Genomic DNA, 17,437 nt, shown 5'->3' with positions numbered 1-17,437 from the left:
TCTCTTAGGAAGATTTCCAAACCAAGCAGTATGTAGGGCAATGTCTACTATGGGGCACTCCTAGTCCTTGGTTGTGGGAGAATACAGTCTCCAGATGCTTATGTGGGGAAGAATTTTCAGAGCCAGCATAGTTGTTTGGTGCATAGAATGCATGCAAAATGTTTCTACCCCAAAATGTTTCTGAAGAAACGGGAAAAAAAATGCTCAGAAAATTTCAGGTTTCATGCACATGGTTTTCCTTTGTTTCAGCTTATTGAAAGCAGCCCGTTTCAAGCCATAAGCCTGCTTGCAGCATGTGAGACCTGCCATAGCCCACCATCTCTTCTCTCCTCCCTTCTTTCTCTTTCAAGACTTATCCCGGAATTTAAGCTTGTGATTCCCTCTTTTGCCAGATGGAGGGGGCTGGTACTTAAGATGCTGTGACCCTTCCAGATTGAAATCATTGTTTGTCCCAGTATGTTGGCTCCTGCTGTGTGATTAATGGATTGCTTGATGAGGGAGAGAGGTGTGCAGCACTCTGTGCCCTCTTTTTTAGGGTCAGCTTGCTCGACCAAGTCCACGACGTGCCGCCCAACCTTCTCCTGGGTGAAGTCATCCATGGGCAAGGTGGTCTATGGTCTGGAGGCTTTGTGCTCGGGTCTAACTCTCCTATGCTGATGGTGGTTCAGAGCTGTTAGGCCTATGGTTGGGTTGGTGAAGGTGGTCTCTGGTCTGGAGGCCTTGTGCTCGGGTCGAACTCTCGGATCTCCTATGCTGTTGGTGGTTCAGATCTGTTAGGCATATGGTTGGGTTGGTGAGTCAGTCAAAACTATGCATACATGTGTGTGCCTCTGTTCTGTTCTTTGGATGCAGGATGATCACAGATGGTTGCAGGAGGTTGACCTGGGCATTTAAATATTCAATGTCATTCTTTTCAGCCCCTACCAAGTGAGGGTTCTCTGATTGGGAAGATAAATTTGAGTCATTTTGATTGATTTGAGGGTGTCTTTGGTTCTTTTGAAGATTATGTTTTGAGGAGGTTCATTTCAGCTGTTATAGAATTTGTTTTCTTGAGAAGCTATCATCTTACCTTTCAAGGAATTAATAATCACTTCGCATATTACCTGCAAATACCCTAGTTTGTTTGCAAATTCTAGTATCAAGTTGGCTGTTGCAAGACCTTTATACTTTCAATACATCTTTTTTTATCCTTTGCAGTGAGGACGAGGGAACAGATGAGATGGTGGCTCATGAAAAGGAAATGAACGTTGAGACTAAGGTTTCTTCCAATGCAGTGGCAACTGCTTTAGCTGCTGCCCGTGCGCTGGGTTGTGAGGGGGGGAACACACGCGTAGAGGAGAGATTAAACGACGTTGCTGCTGGCTTTGCAGAGCTTGACATGGATAATTATGATAATGAAGATGAAGGTAGGTTTTTGGTATGCTGTCTAGCTTCAATAAAACCCTTTCCATGAATCATTTAAAATATTTTTTTGAATTGCCTTATGTATTTGCAGATGTTGAGTTATTTGGCAACGGGGGCCTTGGTGCTGCCTACTATCCTAGCAATGATATGGATCCATATCTTACCAACAAAGATGTAATGACACTTGACCTTGAAAATTGGTTTTTCATCAATAGTATCTTTTTAAAGAAATACTGAATTACAGTTGTCAAACGAAGCTGACAAGACATTGCTTTTAATCAACTAATCATAGTGAGTAGATTCTCTGAGATGAGGTGGATTGATTCAAGGAGAAGTAGCATAATTCTACTATTGGATATTACCAAGGTTAAGTGCAAAGCTTGAGGTGTATGGATGGAGGCTAGAACTAGAAATAGAATAGAAGTGTGTAGCCCAAGCTAGAAAACCATCAAATTTAGAAGATAGGCTAATTTTATCAAGCCAACTTTTGTTGAGCTTTGTATTTATTAACACCTTCATGGAATGATAGAATTGAGTCGTACTTTTCTACACCTTGCTCGTCACGTTTATTTTTTCTTTAATGAAAGTCGACTCCAAAACCCCTTGTTGATTCTAACAGTTGTATCAGAGCATGTCACATGCACCCTGCACTGTGGTGTTATGTGACACAGTGGCTCAGCATTTCATGTGACATTATATAGCATTAGTACGCTTTTTTTGGAATATTTGTTGTATGCTGTGGTCGCATTGTGAGCCCCAGTCCAGGACCTGTCAGGCATGAGCTACGTAGGTCATTTTCCTAGCCTTAGGTGATAGGATGTCCCTTAACCCACTTGGAGAACAAGCATGTAGCCGAGACTAGGGCATGTCTAAGTCAGTCCATAGAAGCATATAAAAGCATGGAGGAGTTGCATGTGCATGGGCCAACCATTAGTTAGCCACAAGGCATGCTATATGCCTAAACTTTTGATGCTAAGCATCATGGACATCATCTTTCTAGAAAAAAGGGAGCCATGGTGAACCTTATATATCTTACGTCAAAACCCCCACATGTGGCATACCATTCGAAAGGCCTTGAAAGTAGATTCTAAATCTACCACCTCTCCGACAAATTTAGAGTTGATATTTTCAAGGTAGGTTCCAGCGATAATCTATCATCTCCCACTAAAAGGCAGTTCCAATGATTGTGACATCCATGTAACATGGATGTCACAATGATTGGAATCTACTGTTTAGTGGGGAATGATTGTGACATCCATGTAACATGGATGTCACAATGATTTGAATCTACCGTTTAGTGGGGAAGGCATAACTTGAGAATATCAACTCCAAATTTGTCGGAGGTGGTAGATTTAGAATTTACTTTTCAAGGGCTTACATGGGGGGGTTTTGACGTAAGATACATAAGTTTCACCAACGCTCCCAAATTCCAGTGTATATAATGGTTAGCCAATATTAAATGTTCGGCTAGCATTTAATGCTCATTTTTCACAAGTTGTGGACTATTGACTTGGCCAATAGCAGCATACTAGCACCGACCAACATCAAAATTACCTATATTAGCAGCCCCTAGTCTCTTGCATAAAACACACATCATTTTCACAAGTATTTAGCAAAGCAATTAGAGAACATGTGTGCTTAAGTTCCCTCAAGGTTCCTGGATCATAGAAGCAAGCTCAAGCACTATGTGCTTCAGTCCAAGGCAACATAGAAGATCCTCTCATCATCAGCTAGCATATGTGCATATCCTCGGCAGTTCTCGATTTGTAGAAGTGACTTCATATGCTATTGGTTCAGCATATGGTTCAGCCTGCGTTTGATCTTCTCGCCCTTGCGTTTGGCAGTCCACAGTTATCATTCTCATCATTGTACAAAGTTCTCCAAAGTAATATAATCAAATACTCTTGCTTGTAGGGGTCCTTCAGTGGGACCCAATTTGGTGTCGACTCTCATCTTCCCTCTCAATTCTTCTCTCTTGAAGTAAAGTGTATTGCATAAACACACATGTCAACCTACTGCATGCTACATTGGTATCAGAGCTGCAAGTTGTGACCCAACTTAACTACCCAAAAAGTGAGAGCTTCATGTGGATGGTAAAACTACGGTCACGAAAAACCACCTAGGCCTCCACAATGTGAGGAGAGACTTCTTCAAAGAGCTACAATGAAGATATGGAAGGAGAGATCAACAAAGAAGATACCACCAAAGAAATGCTTATGTACTTCAATGCTGACTTCATCAAAGCAATTTTGGAGCAAACCAAATTGCTGAGGCTCCAAATCGAGGCTAAAGAAGAAGAAGTCAAAAAAAGCCAAAGCAAAAAAAGCTAAAGAGGAGCCTGAAAAGCCAAGGAAGCAGTCAAAGAAGTTGAAAAGCCAACAGAACTTTCAAAGCTTGAAAGATCGTTCCTCATCATGGAGCAACAAAGACAAAAAGAAGAAGCTAAAAGGGTTGAAGAACGAAGGGCCAAAGAAGGCCGATGTGATGATGAACAAAGGGTCGAGGACGCCAAATGACACAGGGTTGATGAAGACCAACGACGGGTAGACCAAGCAACCCGAGAACACCAACAAAGGCTTGAATAAGACGCTAGGCAACTCCAAAACCGGCAGTTGATAACATCTATGCAGGCAAACATGTTGTTGATTCTACCTACAATGGCACAACAAGGTCCAAGTTCCTCCATTGCCTCAACCACCACCACCGTCATACGAGCTCAACCAAAGTTTAGTAAGTATGATGGTAAGTGTGATCATGCTGTAGTTATGCTGTTTATTCATCAATTTGTGACATATTTTCCTTTGGCTAAGCTTTCAGATCCTCAAGACAGAGTCCACCTAGCAGCACCTCACCTCTCCGGCGAAGCATTTACCTGGTGGCAGCATTGGTCCAATCTACATGCAAACCCGACCACAGGGACTCTAGGACACCTTTGTGTCTGACGTTAAAAACGGTTTCTTCCTCCCCAATACATGACCAATCTTGAGGATGAGTTCTACAGACTCTCCCAAAATGGGTCTCCAGTTCTGACATACTCTAACAGAGTTATCACATTAGCGTAGCAGTTGGGGATATTCGAGGAGGATAAATTGAAAGAGTTCGTTACGAGGCTGGATATGAACATAAGGTTCACCGTGCATAATTTTGAGCCACAGTCATATGACAGGGCTCTTACTCTCGCTCAGAATCAGGAAATGATGCTGAACAGAGGTAAGCCCAAGGAGATCCGAGCTAGCTCCTGGATATCTCCAACTAGACGAGCAAATGCGGTACGAGGGGTAGAACCTATGTTTCTTTTGCCACATTGTGGGGCATGGTAAGAAAGATTATACCAAGTGGTAGACTGCACAAGCCTCCAAGACCTCTACCTCCACAGTGGCCACCGATATGTAGCTTCATTCATAGCTCCAACATCGGCCACTACTGGCCTCCAACTTTTATCCGCCTTAAATTTAGTACCAACCATGGTATTTAATAGGCAGGAGGGTGAGGCTGAGGGGTAAAAGAAAGCCCTCATTTGTGCTTATGGCACACCGAAGGGACAACAGTTCATTGTCCTCTTTGATATGGGCAGCTGTGAGATGCCATTTCTCCTCAATTGGCTAAAAAGATGAGTTGTACACTTGTACCCCATCATCTGGACGTAGACGGGTTCACACCTAGTCTTTGCACTCACAATTCCCACAAGGCTTAGCAGTTTAAATTCCAGGTTCAAAAGGCCACATTTGTCCAAGTATGGTATGACAGGCTGTAAGCCTATCTCAGTGCCATTGGATCAGAATGGCAAGTTGAGTGCAGATTCATGAAAGATTTTAGAGGATCCTACTATGTATAGGTGCATAGTAGGAAGCTTGATCTACATGACGATCACCAGTCCATATTTGAGATATGCTGTTGGGTTGGTGAGTCAGTTTATGTAGGTTCCTCGGAAGTCGCATTTGGATGCATTGAGACGCATACTGAGGGATGTGAGGTCTACTTTGCATTGTGCACTATTTTATAAAATTGGGATAGAGATATGTGTACATGGGTACACAGATGCTGATTGGGCTGGTAGTATCTCAGATAGAAGATCTACTAGTGGCTTCATGTTTTCGTTGGGGAGTGCTGTTGTGACTTGGAGCAGCAAGAAGCAGCCTACGATTACTCCATCCAGTACAGAGGCCAAGTACAGAGATGCTGCTATGGCAGCATGTGTGGTAGCTTGGTTGAGAAAGCTACTTGCAGATTTGGGTCTATTTGTGGATAGACAAGTTGTTATTTTCTGTGACAACATTAGTAGTATACAGTTGGCCAGGAACCCAGTTTTTCATGCTCGCACGAAGCATATAGAGGTCCACTACCATTTTGTCAGAGAGAAGGTCTTGGCAGGAGACATTGACCTTGTTTATGTCAGCACACAAGATCAAGTAGTAGTTGACATCTTCACCAAAGCATTGGGTACAGAGAAGCTTCGCAGATTCAGGGCTTCGCTTGGTGTACATGAGATGGAGTTGAGCTCAAGGGGGAGTGTTGAGATATCGAGCTCATCTAGTGAGGCGATGGACATTGATGACCCGCCTGGGGGATAGGCCCCACACTTATTCCACTGGCATGGTTGGTGAGATCATGGGTGATATGCGGCCCGTGGGATGACAGGCTGTGTGATAGCCATTCTAGAGACTGGCATAGTTTGTCTCACCTCTTTTGGGGTGTGATATGATTATCGGCATTCAGTGGTTTAGGGAGGCTGCACTCATTTGTGATTGGAGGCATGACACTTTCACAATTGTTGATGTTGTTCCTGAGCCTGTTGTGATTTGCGGGGATAGGAGCCTTCCCGGCATTCCACTCATCTCCCATATTCAAGCCCAAAGAGCCATCAGAAAAGGAGCCGAATGTGCTTTGATTTATGTCCGTAGCGTAGTCTGTTATTCAACCAGCAACCTCTTTGAAGCAAAGGATAGAAGGTCTCCTCGCACAATATCAAGATATTATGCTGAAGGATGAGCTCCCGCCTCAGCTCCCACCCAGTCATCTTGAGGATCATCGCATTGAGTTGGTCCCCAAGACATAACCGCCAAGTAAGTTCCCCTATCGCCTTGAGAGGAGGGCTGTTGGGGGCGAGGATCTCTGAGTAGTGACTCTTTGTGTCTGCTGAACTTCTGTAGGAAGAGTCCAAGGCACCTCTGATCTGGGTACTCCATGATTCGGGATAAGGGTCCAAAGCCCTCTCTGAATAGACAATGAAATCTTCCTCTAATCTCATAGTAGAGTGGGCACTGGCAAAACATAGTGCTTCTCCGACTCAACTCCCGTCTCACAGAGTCTACATGTCGTGTTCTCTCTGGGTATCCGCTCAGCTCTGCCAGTCTCTACCTCAGTCTATGGGATGATACCCTGAGCTGGCCAATGGCTATCCTCATAGCATGGGACATAAAGGCATCGGGATAACTTGGTCTCCGCATAAACCATTTGTTGTGAATCTCATGAAATGATCTCTGCAGTACCCTGTAACGTATCCATGTGCTTCTGTAGCACCTCCTCAGAATCTGCAATGAGTACAATATCATCAGCATATAAAAGGATGAAAACATGAATACCTCCCTTAAAAGCTCCTCCGCCTTCAGTTCTGTCAATGAAGCTTGAGTCTATGTAAAGTCGAAAGAGGGTCAGAGATAGTGGGCATCGTTGTTTCACTCCAATGGTGCTAGAGACCTCCTCAGATAGTCCTCTCGAGCATCTCACCCTGCCAATAACTGACTTATATAAGGCAATGATAGCCCAGATCATGTGAGACAGGACCCCGAGATGCTGTAAGCACTGTAGGAGATGGGCCCAAGACATTGTATCAAAGCTTTGCGGAAGTCCACGAAGCAACAGTATAGTCGGCGGCCATGTGCCTTGGCCTGCTCGATGATAGCCCGAAGTGTGAATATGTGATCCAATGTGGAGAAGGTCCTCCTGAATCTTGCCTGCCCTGGTGCCCTGTATCCCTCTTGTCAGAATGCACAACGGAAATGAAGACAACTGCTGTAGAGAGCAATACACAGATGCAAGAGAGAGAGAAGCTGTGTAACTCTGCTATATACACCAATAAAATCCCAGAAATATACAAGTGGGAGTGTGGGGGCAAGGGGCCATTTTATATGGCCCCTGCTTGCTGATCAGCCAGCCCATAATCAGCTGACAGCAGCCCTGGCTGCCCACGACCAGCAGATGCCGAGTCAGCCAGAAGAAAAGCAGTCGGCTGAGAAATGGGTCAGGCAGCACCAGATCAGTCGGGCAGCAAGAAAACTCAGTCGGGCAGCATCTAGGGGCAGCCGACAGCCCATACACACCTCCAGATAAATAGGAAAAAATACGGAGAGTGAGGAAAAATGGGAAGACACTAAATACGGGCGGGCACACCCACAAGAGAGGCCCTGACATAGTGTACAGACAAGAGATGACTGCTAACACCCCCTCTGAGCTCCTAGATGTGGAACCAACCCCAGTGAGTTGGAGTGCCGCCAGAGCATAGCCTGAGGTAGAGACTTCGTGAAGAGGTCCACCGCATTGTCCTTCGTCGAACAATAAAGAAGCAAGATGTCACCAGCCAAGATCTTCTCACGAACAAAGTGATATTGTATCTCTATGTGCTTGGTCCGGGCATGGAAGACCGGGTTCCGAGCAATAGCAATGTAGCTCTGGTTATTGCACTGGATGACTGTGGGCTCTTTCTGTGGAACCCAATCTCGCCAAGCAACCTCCGCAGCCACACAACCTCGCAAGCAGCACCACAAGCAGCCCGGTACTCTGTCTCTGTAGACGACAAGGCAATAGTTGGCTGCCTCTTGCTGCTCCATGAAACAACTCCTGAGCCGAGGGAAAAATTGTAGCCTGATGTAGATCTCCTCGTGTCTGGATCTCCTCCCCAATCTGAGTCACTCCAACCTTGGAGTCGAACTCGTTCCTTCGTTTCACCTCCAGTGGTGTAGAAGAGTCGAAGATCCTTCATACCCTGCAGATACCACAAGATCCGCAATCCTGCGTCCCAATGAGACTTCAACGGCGTTTGCATAAATGAGCTCAACAACCCCACAAGAAAGGTCAAGTCCAATCTGGTGTTTAGCAACTAGATCAAGGAACCAACCAGCTTCCGGTACAAAGAGGCATCAACTGGCTCACAAGGATCATTAACTGTGAGTTTCGTGTTCGGGTCCATTGGTGACGTGATAGGCTTGCAGTTCTCCATCCCAAAGGCCTCAAGCAACTCATGGACATACCGCTACTGAGAGACAAAGAACCCCCTCTGGGTCTGCCAGATCTCCAATCCCAATAAAAACTGGAGTAAGCTTGAATCGGTCATCTCAAACTCCTTTGACAAGGCAGCCTTCGTCACTGCAATGTGCTCCATATGACCGGCAGTGAGAATGAGGTCATCCACATAAACGATGATCAACATGACCATGCCGTGTTCCTAAAAGAGATATAGGTTAGGATCTGCAACCGATCTCTGAAATTCAGTCCGTAGAAAGAAGGAATCAATCTTCTGATTCCAAGCCTTGGGAGCCTGCTTAAGACCATACAAGGCCTTCTGCAACCTGTTAACGAGGCTGCTCAACATACATCTCCTCCTGCAGGTCACCATTAAGGAACACAGATTTAACGTCCATCTGAAATACGGGCCACCGTTGAGAAGAAGCAAGGGCAAGAATGGTCCGAATCATGGTCATCCTCGCTGTCGGTGTAAAGGTATCCTCATAGTCGATGCCAGGCCGTTGAGCATAACCCTTAGCCACAAGTTTGGCTGTGTTTGTCCACCGACCCATCTGACGTATACTTGGTCTTAAAGACCCACTTGACACCAATGACAGACCGTTTTGACGGCTTGGGAACCATTCCCAAGTGTTATTCTTCTCTATGGCATCCAGTTCCACCTTCATGGCTTTTCTCCAAGTATCCTGTGCAAGGGCTTCCTTGACGGAAGTGGGCTCTTTGTCCCGCATGGTACGAGACATCAAAGCATAGTTTACCTTTAAAAGCTCTGTTGAATGACTTTTGTCACGAACTCCATGCGATCTTTGAGGTCCGTCCTCTGTGGTCCATTCGGAGGGAAGCTCCGTAACACCCGACTCCCGAAGGGTGTCAACCAACCACCTAGGTACTCAAACAGAACGCGGAGCCTTCTACTGCTGCGGGGGCTCAACTCCAGCTGCGGGCTCAACCTCCTCAACTGACTGAGGCTGTCGAGCTGGAACAATCGACTGGGAATCATCATTAGAAGCATCTGGGTCTCCAAGAAGTGGCGGCTTATCAAGAGCGGAAACTGGAACATGCTCATCAAAAACCATATCCCTATGTTGACGACGACCTCGTTCCTTTCTGGATCATACAACCTATATCCCTTGGAAAGAGAGTTATATCCCACAAAGACAAGCTTTTGGGACTTTGAGTCGAGCTTCCCCCTTTGCTTCTTTGGAATGTGAACATATGCATCACTCCCAAACACACAGAAATGGGTACATCTGGTTTCCTGCCAAAATACACCTCAAAGGGAGTCATGTTTGGTACTGAAGTCGTCGGAGAACAGTTGAGGATATGGACAGTCGTAGCCACAGCCTCTCCCCAAAGTGGACGAGGAAGATCACGATGCTCCAGCATTGTCCTCGCCATCACCACCACAGTCCTGTTCTTTCGCTCAACTACTCCATTCTCTAAAGGCGAACCTGTATCGGCCAGCTCCCGCTTGATGCCATGTTCCGCACAAAACCGCACGAATGCATTGGAAGAAAACTCTCCTCCTTTGTCAGCCCTAATAGTCTTTATCTACAAGCTAAACTCTTTCTCCACCATCACATGCCACTCCTTGAACCGAGCAAAATCTTGGTCCTTATGTGAAAGAAAATAAACCCAAGAGAGTCTGCTACAATTATCAACAAGCAGCATGAAGTACAAAGAACCTCCCAAGGATGGCGTCTGCGTAGGTCCACACAAGTCAGTGTGTACCAACTCCAAAGGTTTCGAAGCCCGCTTGGAAGCCTGCTTCGGAAAAGATTCCATGTGCTGCATTACCATGAATGCAAGAACTACAGCGTCCCTGCTTGCTGCCAACATCTGGCAAGCCAACCACCATCTGGTCCAGGAAAGCGCGCCGCAGCGCATCCACATTTAAGTGGCCAAACCAAAAGTGCCACAAATCTGTAACATGCAGAAGCTCTAGGAGTCTTCTTTCAGCCCTAAACACTCCTAGAAAACCATTTGATGCAAAATGCAGATATAGAGAGAGAGTAGAGAGAGAGAGAGAGATGTGCTGGAAATTCAGTATATTTCATATAGTACAAAAAGGGTACTTTGCTACAGCCCTAGGCTGCCTTCATAAAAAGGTGGTAAACACCCTAGATCTGGTCCCTACTTGGACCCCTAAGACCCAATCCCTAGAGGATTGAATGCAATGAATGATGAGCCTCCTAGCCTATTTATAGGCCTTCCACAAGACATGTGAAACTGGCCGACTGCCGGTTGGCCAGTCAACACTCCATTAAATGCTCAAACCGACTTGGCTTCTTCTTGTATCTTCATGCGCCTGCAGCCGCCTAATGGTATAGCCGCCTCCTGAAGTGCAGCCGCCTTAGATCAGGTACAGCCAACAACAAATCTGCAGCCGAATGTCCTGGTCCTACCTTGAATCCAACGCAACTGTCAGTGCATCCTTCCACCTATCTCCAAGTCCATCACTGGCCCATCTGCACTCTGTACTCCAAATCCCTAACTCTAATGGTCTTTTTCTGGTTACCTCTGCTGGAGAATCTCTGAGAATGTCCATGGCATATTCATGCACATGACATCCCCCTCTGCTAAACTTGATGACGGGAATCCAACCTGTTCTTGGATGACTGTCATCATCCCAAATCTTTTCCCGAAGTCCCTCTGTCATCCATCCATCCTTGGCAACCCTTTTTTCTGAAAGCCCGGCCTGTTCTCCAAACCACTCTGTCTCAGACTAAGATCTATGCATATGTTCCATCTAGTCCACAATCCATTCCTGCCCTGACTCTGAACACTGTCTTGGTTTTCATTCGTGAGAAATGAGTCTGGCACCCTCACATCACCCTTCGAGGATAAACCTCCCTTGGGACCATTGCCCGAGAACCTATTCGGCTCACAGGACTGCCATCCCCTCTGGCTTTGTGGAACACCACCAACAAACCTCCTGGGAGCTCTTCCCGATTCTGTGTTCCTTGCCTTGGGCTTCGCATCCGTGTACTTTCCTGTACCTTGGACCTGTACACCATCATATGGGACTGAATCAGTGTTTAGCTTTGCTGAGCCTGATGCTCTGATACCAATGTAACATGCGGAAGCTCTGGGAGTCTTCTTTCAGCCCTAAACACTCCTGGAAAACCATCTGATGCAAAACGCAGATATAGAGAGAGAGTAGAGAGACAGAGAGAGATGTGCTGGAAATTCAGTATATTTCATATAGTACAAAAAGGGTACTTTGCTACAGCCCTAGGCTGCCTTCATAAAAAGGTGGTAAACACCCTAGATCTGGTCCCTACTTGGACCCCTAAGACCCAATCCCTAGAGGATTGAATGCAATGAATGATGAGCCTCCTAGCCTATTTATAGGCCTTCCACAAGACATGTGAAACTGGCTGACTGCTGGTCGGCGAGTCAACACTCCATTAAATGCTCAAACCGACTTGGCTTCTTCTTGTATCTTCATGCGCCTGCAGCCGCCTAATGGTACAGCCGCCTCAGATCAGGTACAGCCGACAACAAATCTGCAGCTGACTGTCCTGGTCCTGCCTTGAATCCAACGCAACTGTCAGTGCATCCTTCCACCTATCTCCAAGTCCATCACTGGCCCATCTGCACTCTGTGCTCCAAATCCCCAACTCTAATGGTCCTTTTCTGGTTACCTCTGCTGTAGAATCTCTGAGAATGTCCATGGCATATTCATGCACATGACAAAATCACCAATTTGAGAACCTGTCAAAGAGGAGAGTGCTGAGATGTCATGTGCATCATAGATGCCATGGACATTCTCAGGGCTAGATCCAGAAAAGGCAACCAGATAAAGAGTATGAGCCAGTATAAGATAGGAAGAACCAGAATTTAGGAACCTCAGGTGTAGCATCTGTGGTTGACTCGGAGCAGGACAAACTGGGATCATGGAGGGGTAATGCAGTCGGCTGGCTGCCAGGAAGTACTGTCGGCTGACATCAGCAGTGCCAGAAGTGTGTTGGCTGCAGGACAGGTGGTGTCGGCTGCCCATAGACGTGGTCGGCTGAACCAGCAAATAGGAGCAGCGCAGCAGGCGCATCAAGAACAAGGTGTAGATCCAGTCGGGCTGCATTAAAAAGATATTAATGAATTTATGACTGGCCGACCAGCAGTCGGCCAGTTCCCCATGTATTCCAAGGGCTTTAAATAGGCCCCCTTGCTCACGGTTTTAATCATTCACTCCCTCTAGGGGTGTGAGTCATTAGGGGTCCCATAGGGGACAGATTTTGGTGTGTTACCACCTTTTCAAGGAGGCAGCCAAGGGCTGCAGACAAGTACCTTTTTGTACCATAGAATATACTGAATTTCCAGCACTTATCTCTCTCTCTACTCTCTCTCTACTCTCTCTCTATATCTGCGTTTTGCATCAGATGTTTTCCAAGAGTGTTTAGGGTTGAAAGACGACTCCCAGAGCTTCCGCGTGTTACATTGGTATCAGAGCATCAGGCTCAGCAAAGCTAAACACTGATTCAATCCCATATGATGGTGTACAGGTCCAAGGTACAGGAAAGTACACGGATTCGAAGCCCAAGGCAAGAACACAGATCGGGAAGAACTCCCAGGAGGTTAGTTGGTGGTGTTCCACAGTGCGAGAGGGGATGGCAGTTCCATGAGCCAGATAGGTTCTCAAGTAACGGTCCCAAGGGAGGTTGATCCTCCAAGGGTGACGTGAGAGTGCCAGACTCAGTTCCAGGAATGAAGACCAAGACGGTGTTCAGAGTCAGGGCAGGAATGGATTGTGGACTTTTGATGGAATCAGATGCATAGATTTTCGTCTAAGACAGAGTGGTTTGGAGAACAGGCCGGTTTTCAGAGAAAAAGGGTTGCCAGGGATAGATGATGACAGAGGGACTTCGGGACAGGATTGGGATGATGACATTCATCCAAGAGCAGGTTGGAATCCCGTCATCAAGTTTAGCAGAGGGGGATGTCATGTGTATCATAGATGCCATGGACATTCTCAGGGCTAGATCCAGAAAAGGCAATCAGATAAAGAGTATGAGCCAGTATAAGATAGGAAGAACCAGAATTTAGGAACCTCAGGTGTAGCATCTGTGGTTGACTTGGGGCAGGACAAACTGGGATCATGGAGGGGTGATGCAGTTGGCTGGCTGCCTGGCTGGCTGCCAGGAAGTACTGTCGGCTGACATCAGCAGTGCCAGAAGTGTGTTGGCTGCAGGACAGGTGGTGTCGGCTGGACCAGCAAATAGGAGCAGCAGCAGGCGCATCAAGAACAAGGTGTAGATCCAGTCGGGCTGCATTAAAAAGATATTAATGAATTTATGACTAGCCGACCAGCAGTCGGCCAGTTCCCCATGTATTCCAAGGGCTATAAATAGGCCCCCTTGCTCACGGTTTTAATCATTCACTCCCTCTAGGGGTGTGAGTCATTAGGGGTCCCATAGGGGACAGATTTTGGTGTGTTACCACCTTTTCAAGGAGGCAGCCAAGGGCTGCAGACAAGTACCTTTTTGTACCATAGAATATACTGAATTTCGAGCACTTCTCTCTCTCTATATTTGCGTTTTGCATCAGATGTTTTCCAAGAGTGTTTAGGGCTGAAAGAAGACTTCCAGAGCTTCCGCGTGTTACATGAGAGTTTGTATATACCATTCTCCACTCCGACTTCCCAAACAACCTGGCCAGTCTCGCGGTCCCGTAGAGCAACAGAATGCTCCTTGAACATCACCCGGAAGCCAGTCTTGCACACCTCATATATTGACAACAGATGAAAACCAAGTGCGGGGACGTAAAGAACACGAGAGGAATGCTTCCCCCCTCTGCCATCGGGAATGATCTGCATCCGGCCCTCACTGTGAATCGGTATGGTGGAATTGTCGCCAATGAAAATGCGACCTGACTGCCGTTTCAGATCCTGAAAGAAGTCACGGGAAGGAGTCATGTGCCTGGAAGCACCACTATCAAGAATCCATTCCCGAGTATCCTTGGCGGTGAAGCCAACTGCCTCCTTGCTCGAAGAAGATGAAGCATCGGTGTCCAACATCTCCAAGTGCACAAAGGTTGGAGTCTTTGCAGCTAAAGTTGAAGAATCAGCACTCTTCCCAGTCCACTTGGAACACTTCCTTTAATAGTGGCCTTTCTTACCACAATCATTACAGGTCCGCTCGGCCTTCAATTTGTCACGGTCTGAATCGGGCTTCTTTTCAGAAGACTTCTCCGATGAAGACTTCTCTTTGCCCTTGTTGTTGTTACGGCCTTTCGACTGTTGGCCAGTCAAGGCCTCGGAACCTCCGCCCTGTGGAGGATTCGTAAATCACTCTTCTTGGCATAGTGGTTGAGTACTTTAGGTACGGTACGAGTACGAGTACGTAAAGTACGCATCAAGATGAGTGCTTTAAGTACGTTCACTTTTTTTTATAAATGTGTATATAAAAAAAAAACACATAGTATAAATCATTCATAATTTAGCGACACTGGTACACAAAGATGCACAAAAAACAATTGAAATGCAAATATGTATGCTATATAAATGTCAAATGAGGTGCACTGCATACAATATGAAGTCCGGCTGAAGCTGAAATCCTAGTATATACTACAAAGTACAAACGCCAATAGCCATATGGTCGGCTCATCCAAGTATGAAGATGAGGATGATGAGTAGTCTCCATCTGTGATGAGGAGATTCCCATCAGAATCATATAGTGGCTCCCGCTTCCCCACATCACTTGGTATCTCCTCAACAATGCCAGAGGTCCCAGGTATCTCCTCTGGAAGAGTCTGCATCTGGTGCTCTGGACCACCTCTACTGATCACTCTAGCGACTCTCCCTCTGGCATGTGCACCACGAGTATACACCCTGGTGCCTTTAGAGGTGGAAGGACGACTCTGTTGAGCTAAAGAAGTGAGGGAGCTGGTAGTGAGAGCTCGAGACCGAGCTCGAGTGACTCGTCTATCAATGGCCTCGAGCTCTCTGTGAAGTTGTCTGTATATCTCCTGCTCATCACGTACTATGTCGCTCTCCTCGACATGTTGCTGGTTGCGGCGCTCGAACTCCTCAACATCAACCTATGGAGCATGTATTCACTAGTAGTTATTAGTGACTAATCACTTTAAGCTTACGATGAACTTTGAAGTGTGTCAGTATGTCGTAATTTTTTTTACCTGTTTTGGTCTATCCATCTTTCGAAGATTCTGAAAAGGTTGGCTCTGCAAAACACCAACCTCTCTAGTTGTGCCGTGCTCAAGTGGTTTCGGATCTTCGTGTGAATAAGAGAGTAGGAACTCCAGTTCCTCTCACAGGCTCTAGAGGAACAATCCTTAAATTCACGAAGATTCGAGTCTTAGTTATAACAAATCTTAAAGCTTGCATCCTACACTCGTGACTCCAAAGCCGAATTTTTTATCGATATGTATTTTGTATTATTACCTGGGATAATAGCTGAAGTGTAAGGGCTTTTAGTTGAGGCTGATGGTATCCATGTGTCTCCCACCAATCAAGAGGTGTCTTACACACCTCTGGCAGCATAGAAACACCGCACTATAGAATTCTCCAAGGTTATTGGAGTATCCTATCATCTCTCAATCAATGTATACCTGTTGCTCATCGATCAGTACATGACTCATGTAGTGATCTCTCATGGATAGAAGCGCCGTGTCCATGAAAAGATCTGCACTCTTATAGAGAGGATGCAATAGTACTGCCATACCATGAATTGGACGACGCATCCAATCCCATCTCCGCTCTACAAGGCGCATAATCTCATCCACCCTGTGAATGTCAATAACCATAAGTACATACTACGAACTTCGAAGAGTAATTTATAAATACTAAATATTAAATAGACATTGCAATTTACAATTCAATATTTAGTATTCACCTGGCTCTGGAGATGACCGTGCATGCTGCAAGCTCTCTCTTCGTCTTGTGGAAAAGATGATAGAGTATTTCCATGGTAGACCCCTCCGTATTTGTGACACACAAGAGGATAAAGAGGGGTTTCAAGACTATGGTGATGCTATGTGCTTCTGTCCAAAACTCCTCATCTAGCACTTTTCTTTGGATGGTCCTTGTGGCTTCATGATTTGCATTATGCATTTGCCTCCAAGGTGCATCAACCACTGATTGGCGAAGAGCATCTCGAACATCATACAAACGCTCCAAGACCAAATACATAGAAGCGAATCTGGTCTTGGAGGGTTGTATGATATCTTTCGCACTATGAGAGCGAAAAATAGCCAATGCCTGGTGCTTCTTTCTAAAGAAAGAAGCTATGCGTGTAGCATCCTCGATGATGGGCTTCACCCAACTCAAGCTCCCAATATCCTCCATAAGAAGATCCAAGGAGAGTGCAGCACAAGGAGTCCACACAATGCTTGGAAACTCTTCCTCAATTAGCTCACCCATCCTCTTGCAGTTAGAGGCATTGTCTATTACCACTTGCACCACATTCTCTACCCCCACCTCCACAATAGCTTTCACATTGCTTATAGCTGCAACAACGGCAATCATCCTCTTCCATTGGTCTATGCGTAGCACATTGAAAGAGATATTACACTCAATGAGAGTGTGCTCTATCTCAATCTTTGCCCTACGTTGTCTCTCCTTGATCCATGACATGGAGTGCAAGGAGGAATCAATGTTGCATTGCCTAGAAGGTTGCCCAATAGGTGCAGAAGAACCAGGCACTTCCTCATTCTCAAAAATCCTAGCCCTCTTCTTGCTAGGTGCTGCATCTATAGGCAAAGGATCCAACAACACATTGTCATCAACGATAGTGCTACGAATCTCTCTGCCGTGTGGAAACTCCTTGGGGTTCTCCCT

The 17,437-nt window shown here is 46.1% G+C and overlaps 1 protein-coding gene across 1 annotated transcript in view; it reads left to right on the top strand.

The window, feature by feature from the left end:
• Window positions 1–17,437, top strand: part of LOC147606097 (uncharacterized) — a 124,678-nt gene that overhangs the window by 61,408 nt on the left and 45,833 nt on the right. Inside the window, exons 2-3 of the mRNA XM_086792845.1 lie at window positions 1,198–1,406; window positions 1,496–1,578. Of these exons, the coding sequence (XP_086648971.1) occupies window positions 1,198–1,406; window positions 1,496–1,578 (292 nt within the window). The remainder of the gene's footprint in view (window positions 1–1,197; window positions 1,407–1,495; window positions 1,579–17,437) is intronic.

This window comes from Cibotium barometz, chromosome 58 (genome assembly GCF_041138505.1).
Source record: "Cibotium barometz isolate CiBa-2024 chromosome 58, ASM4113850v1, whole genome shotgun sequence".
NCBI lineage: Eukaryota > Viridiplantae > Streptophyta > Polypodiopsida > Cyatheales > Cibotiaceae > Cibotium > Cibotium barometz.
Note: the sequence above shows the minus strand (reverse complement) of the source record. Positions and strands in the feature narration are given on the sequence as shown.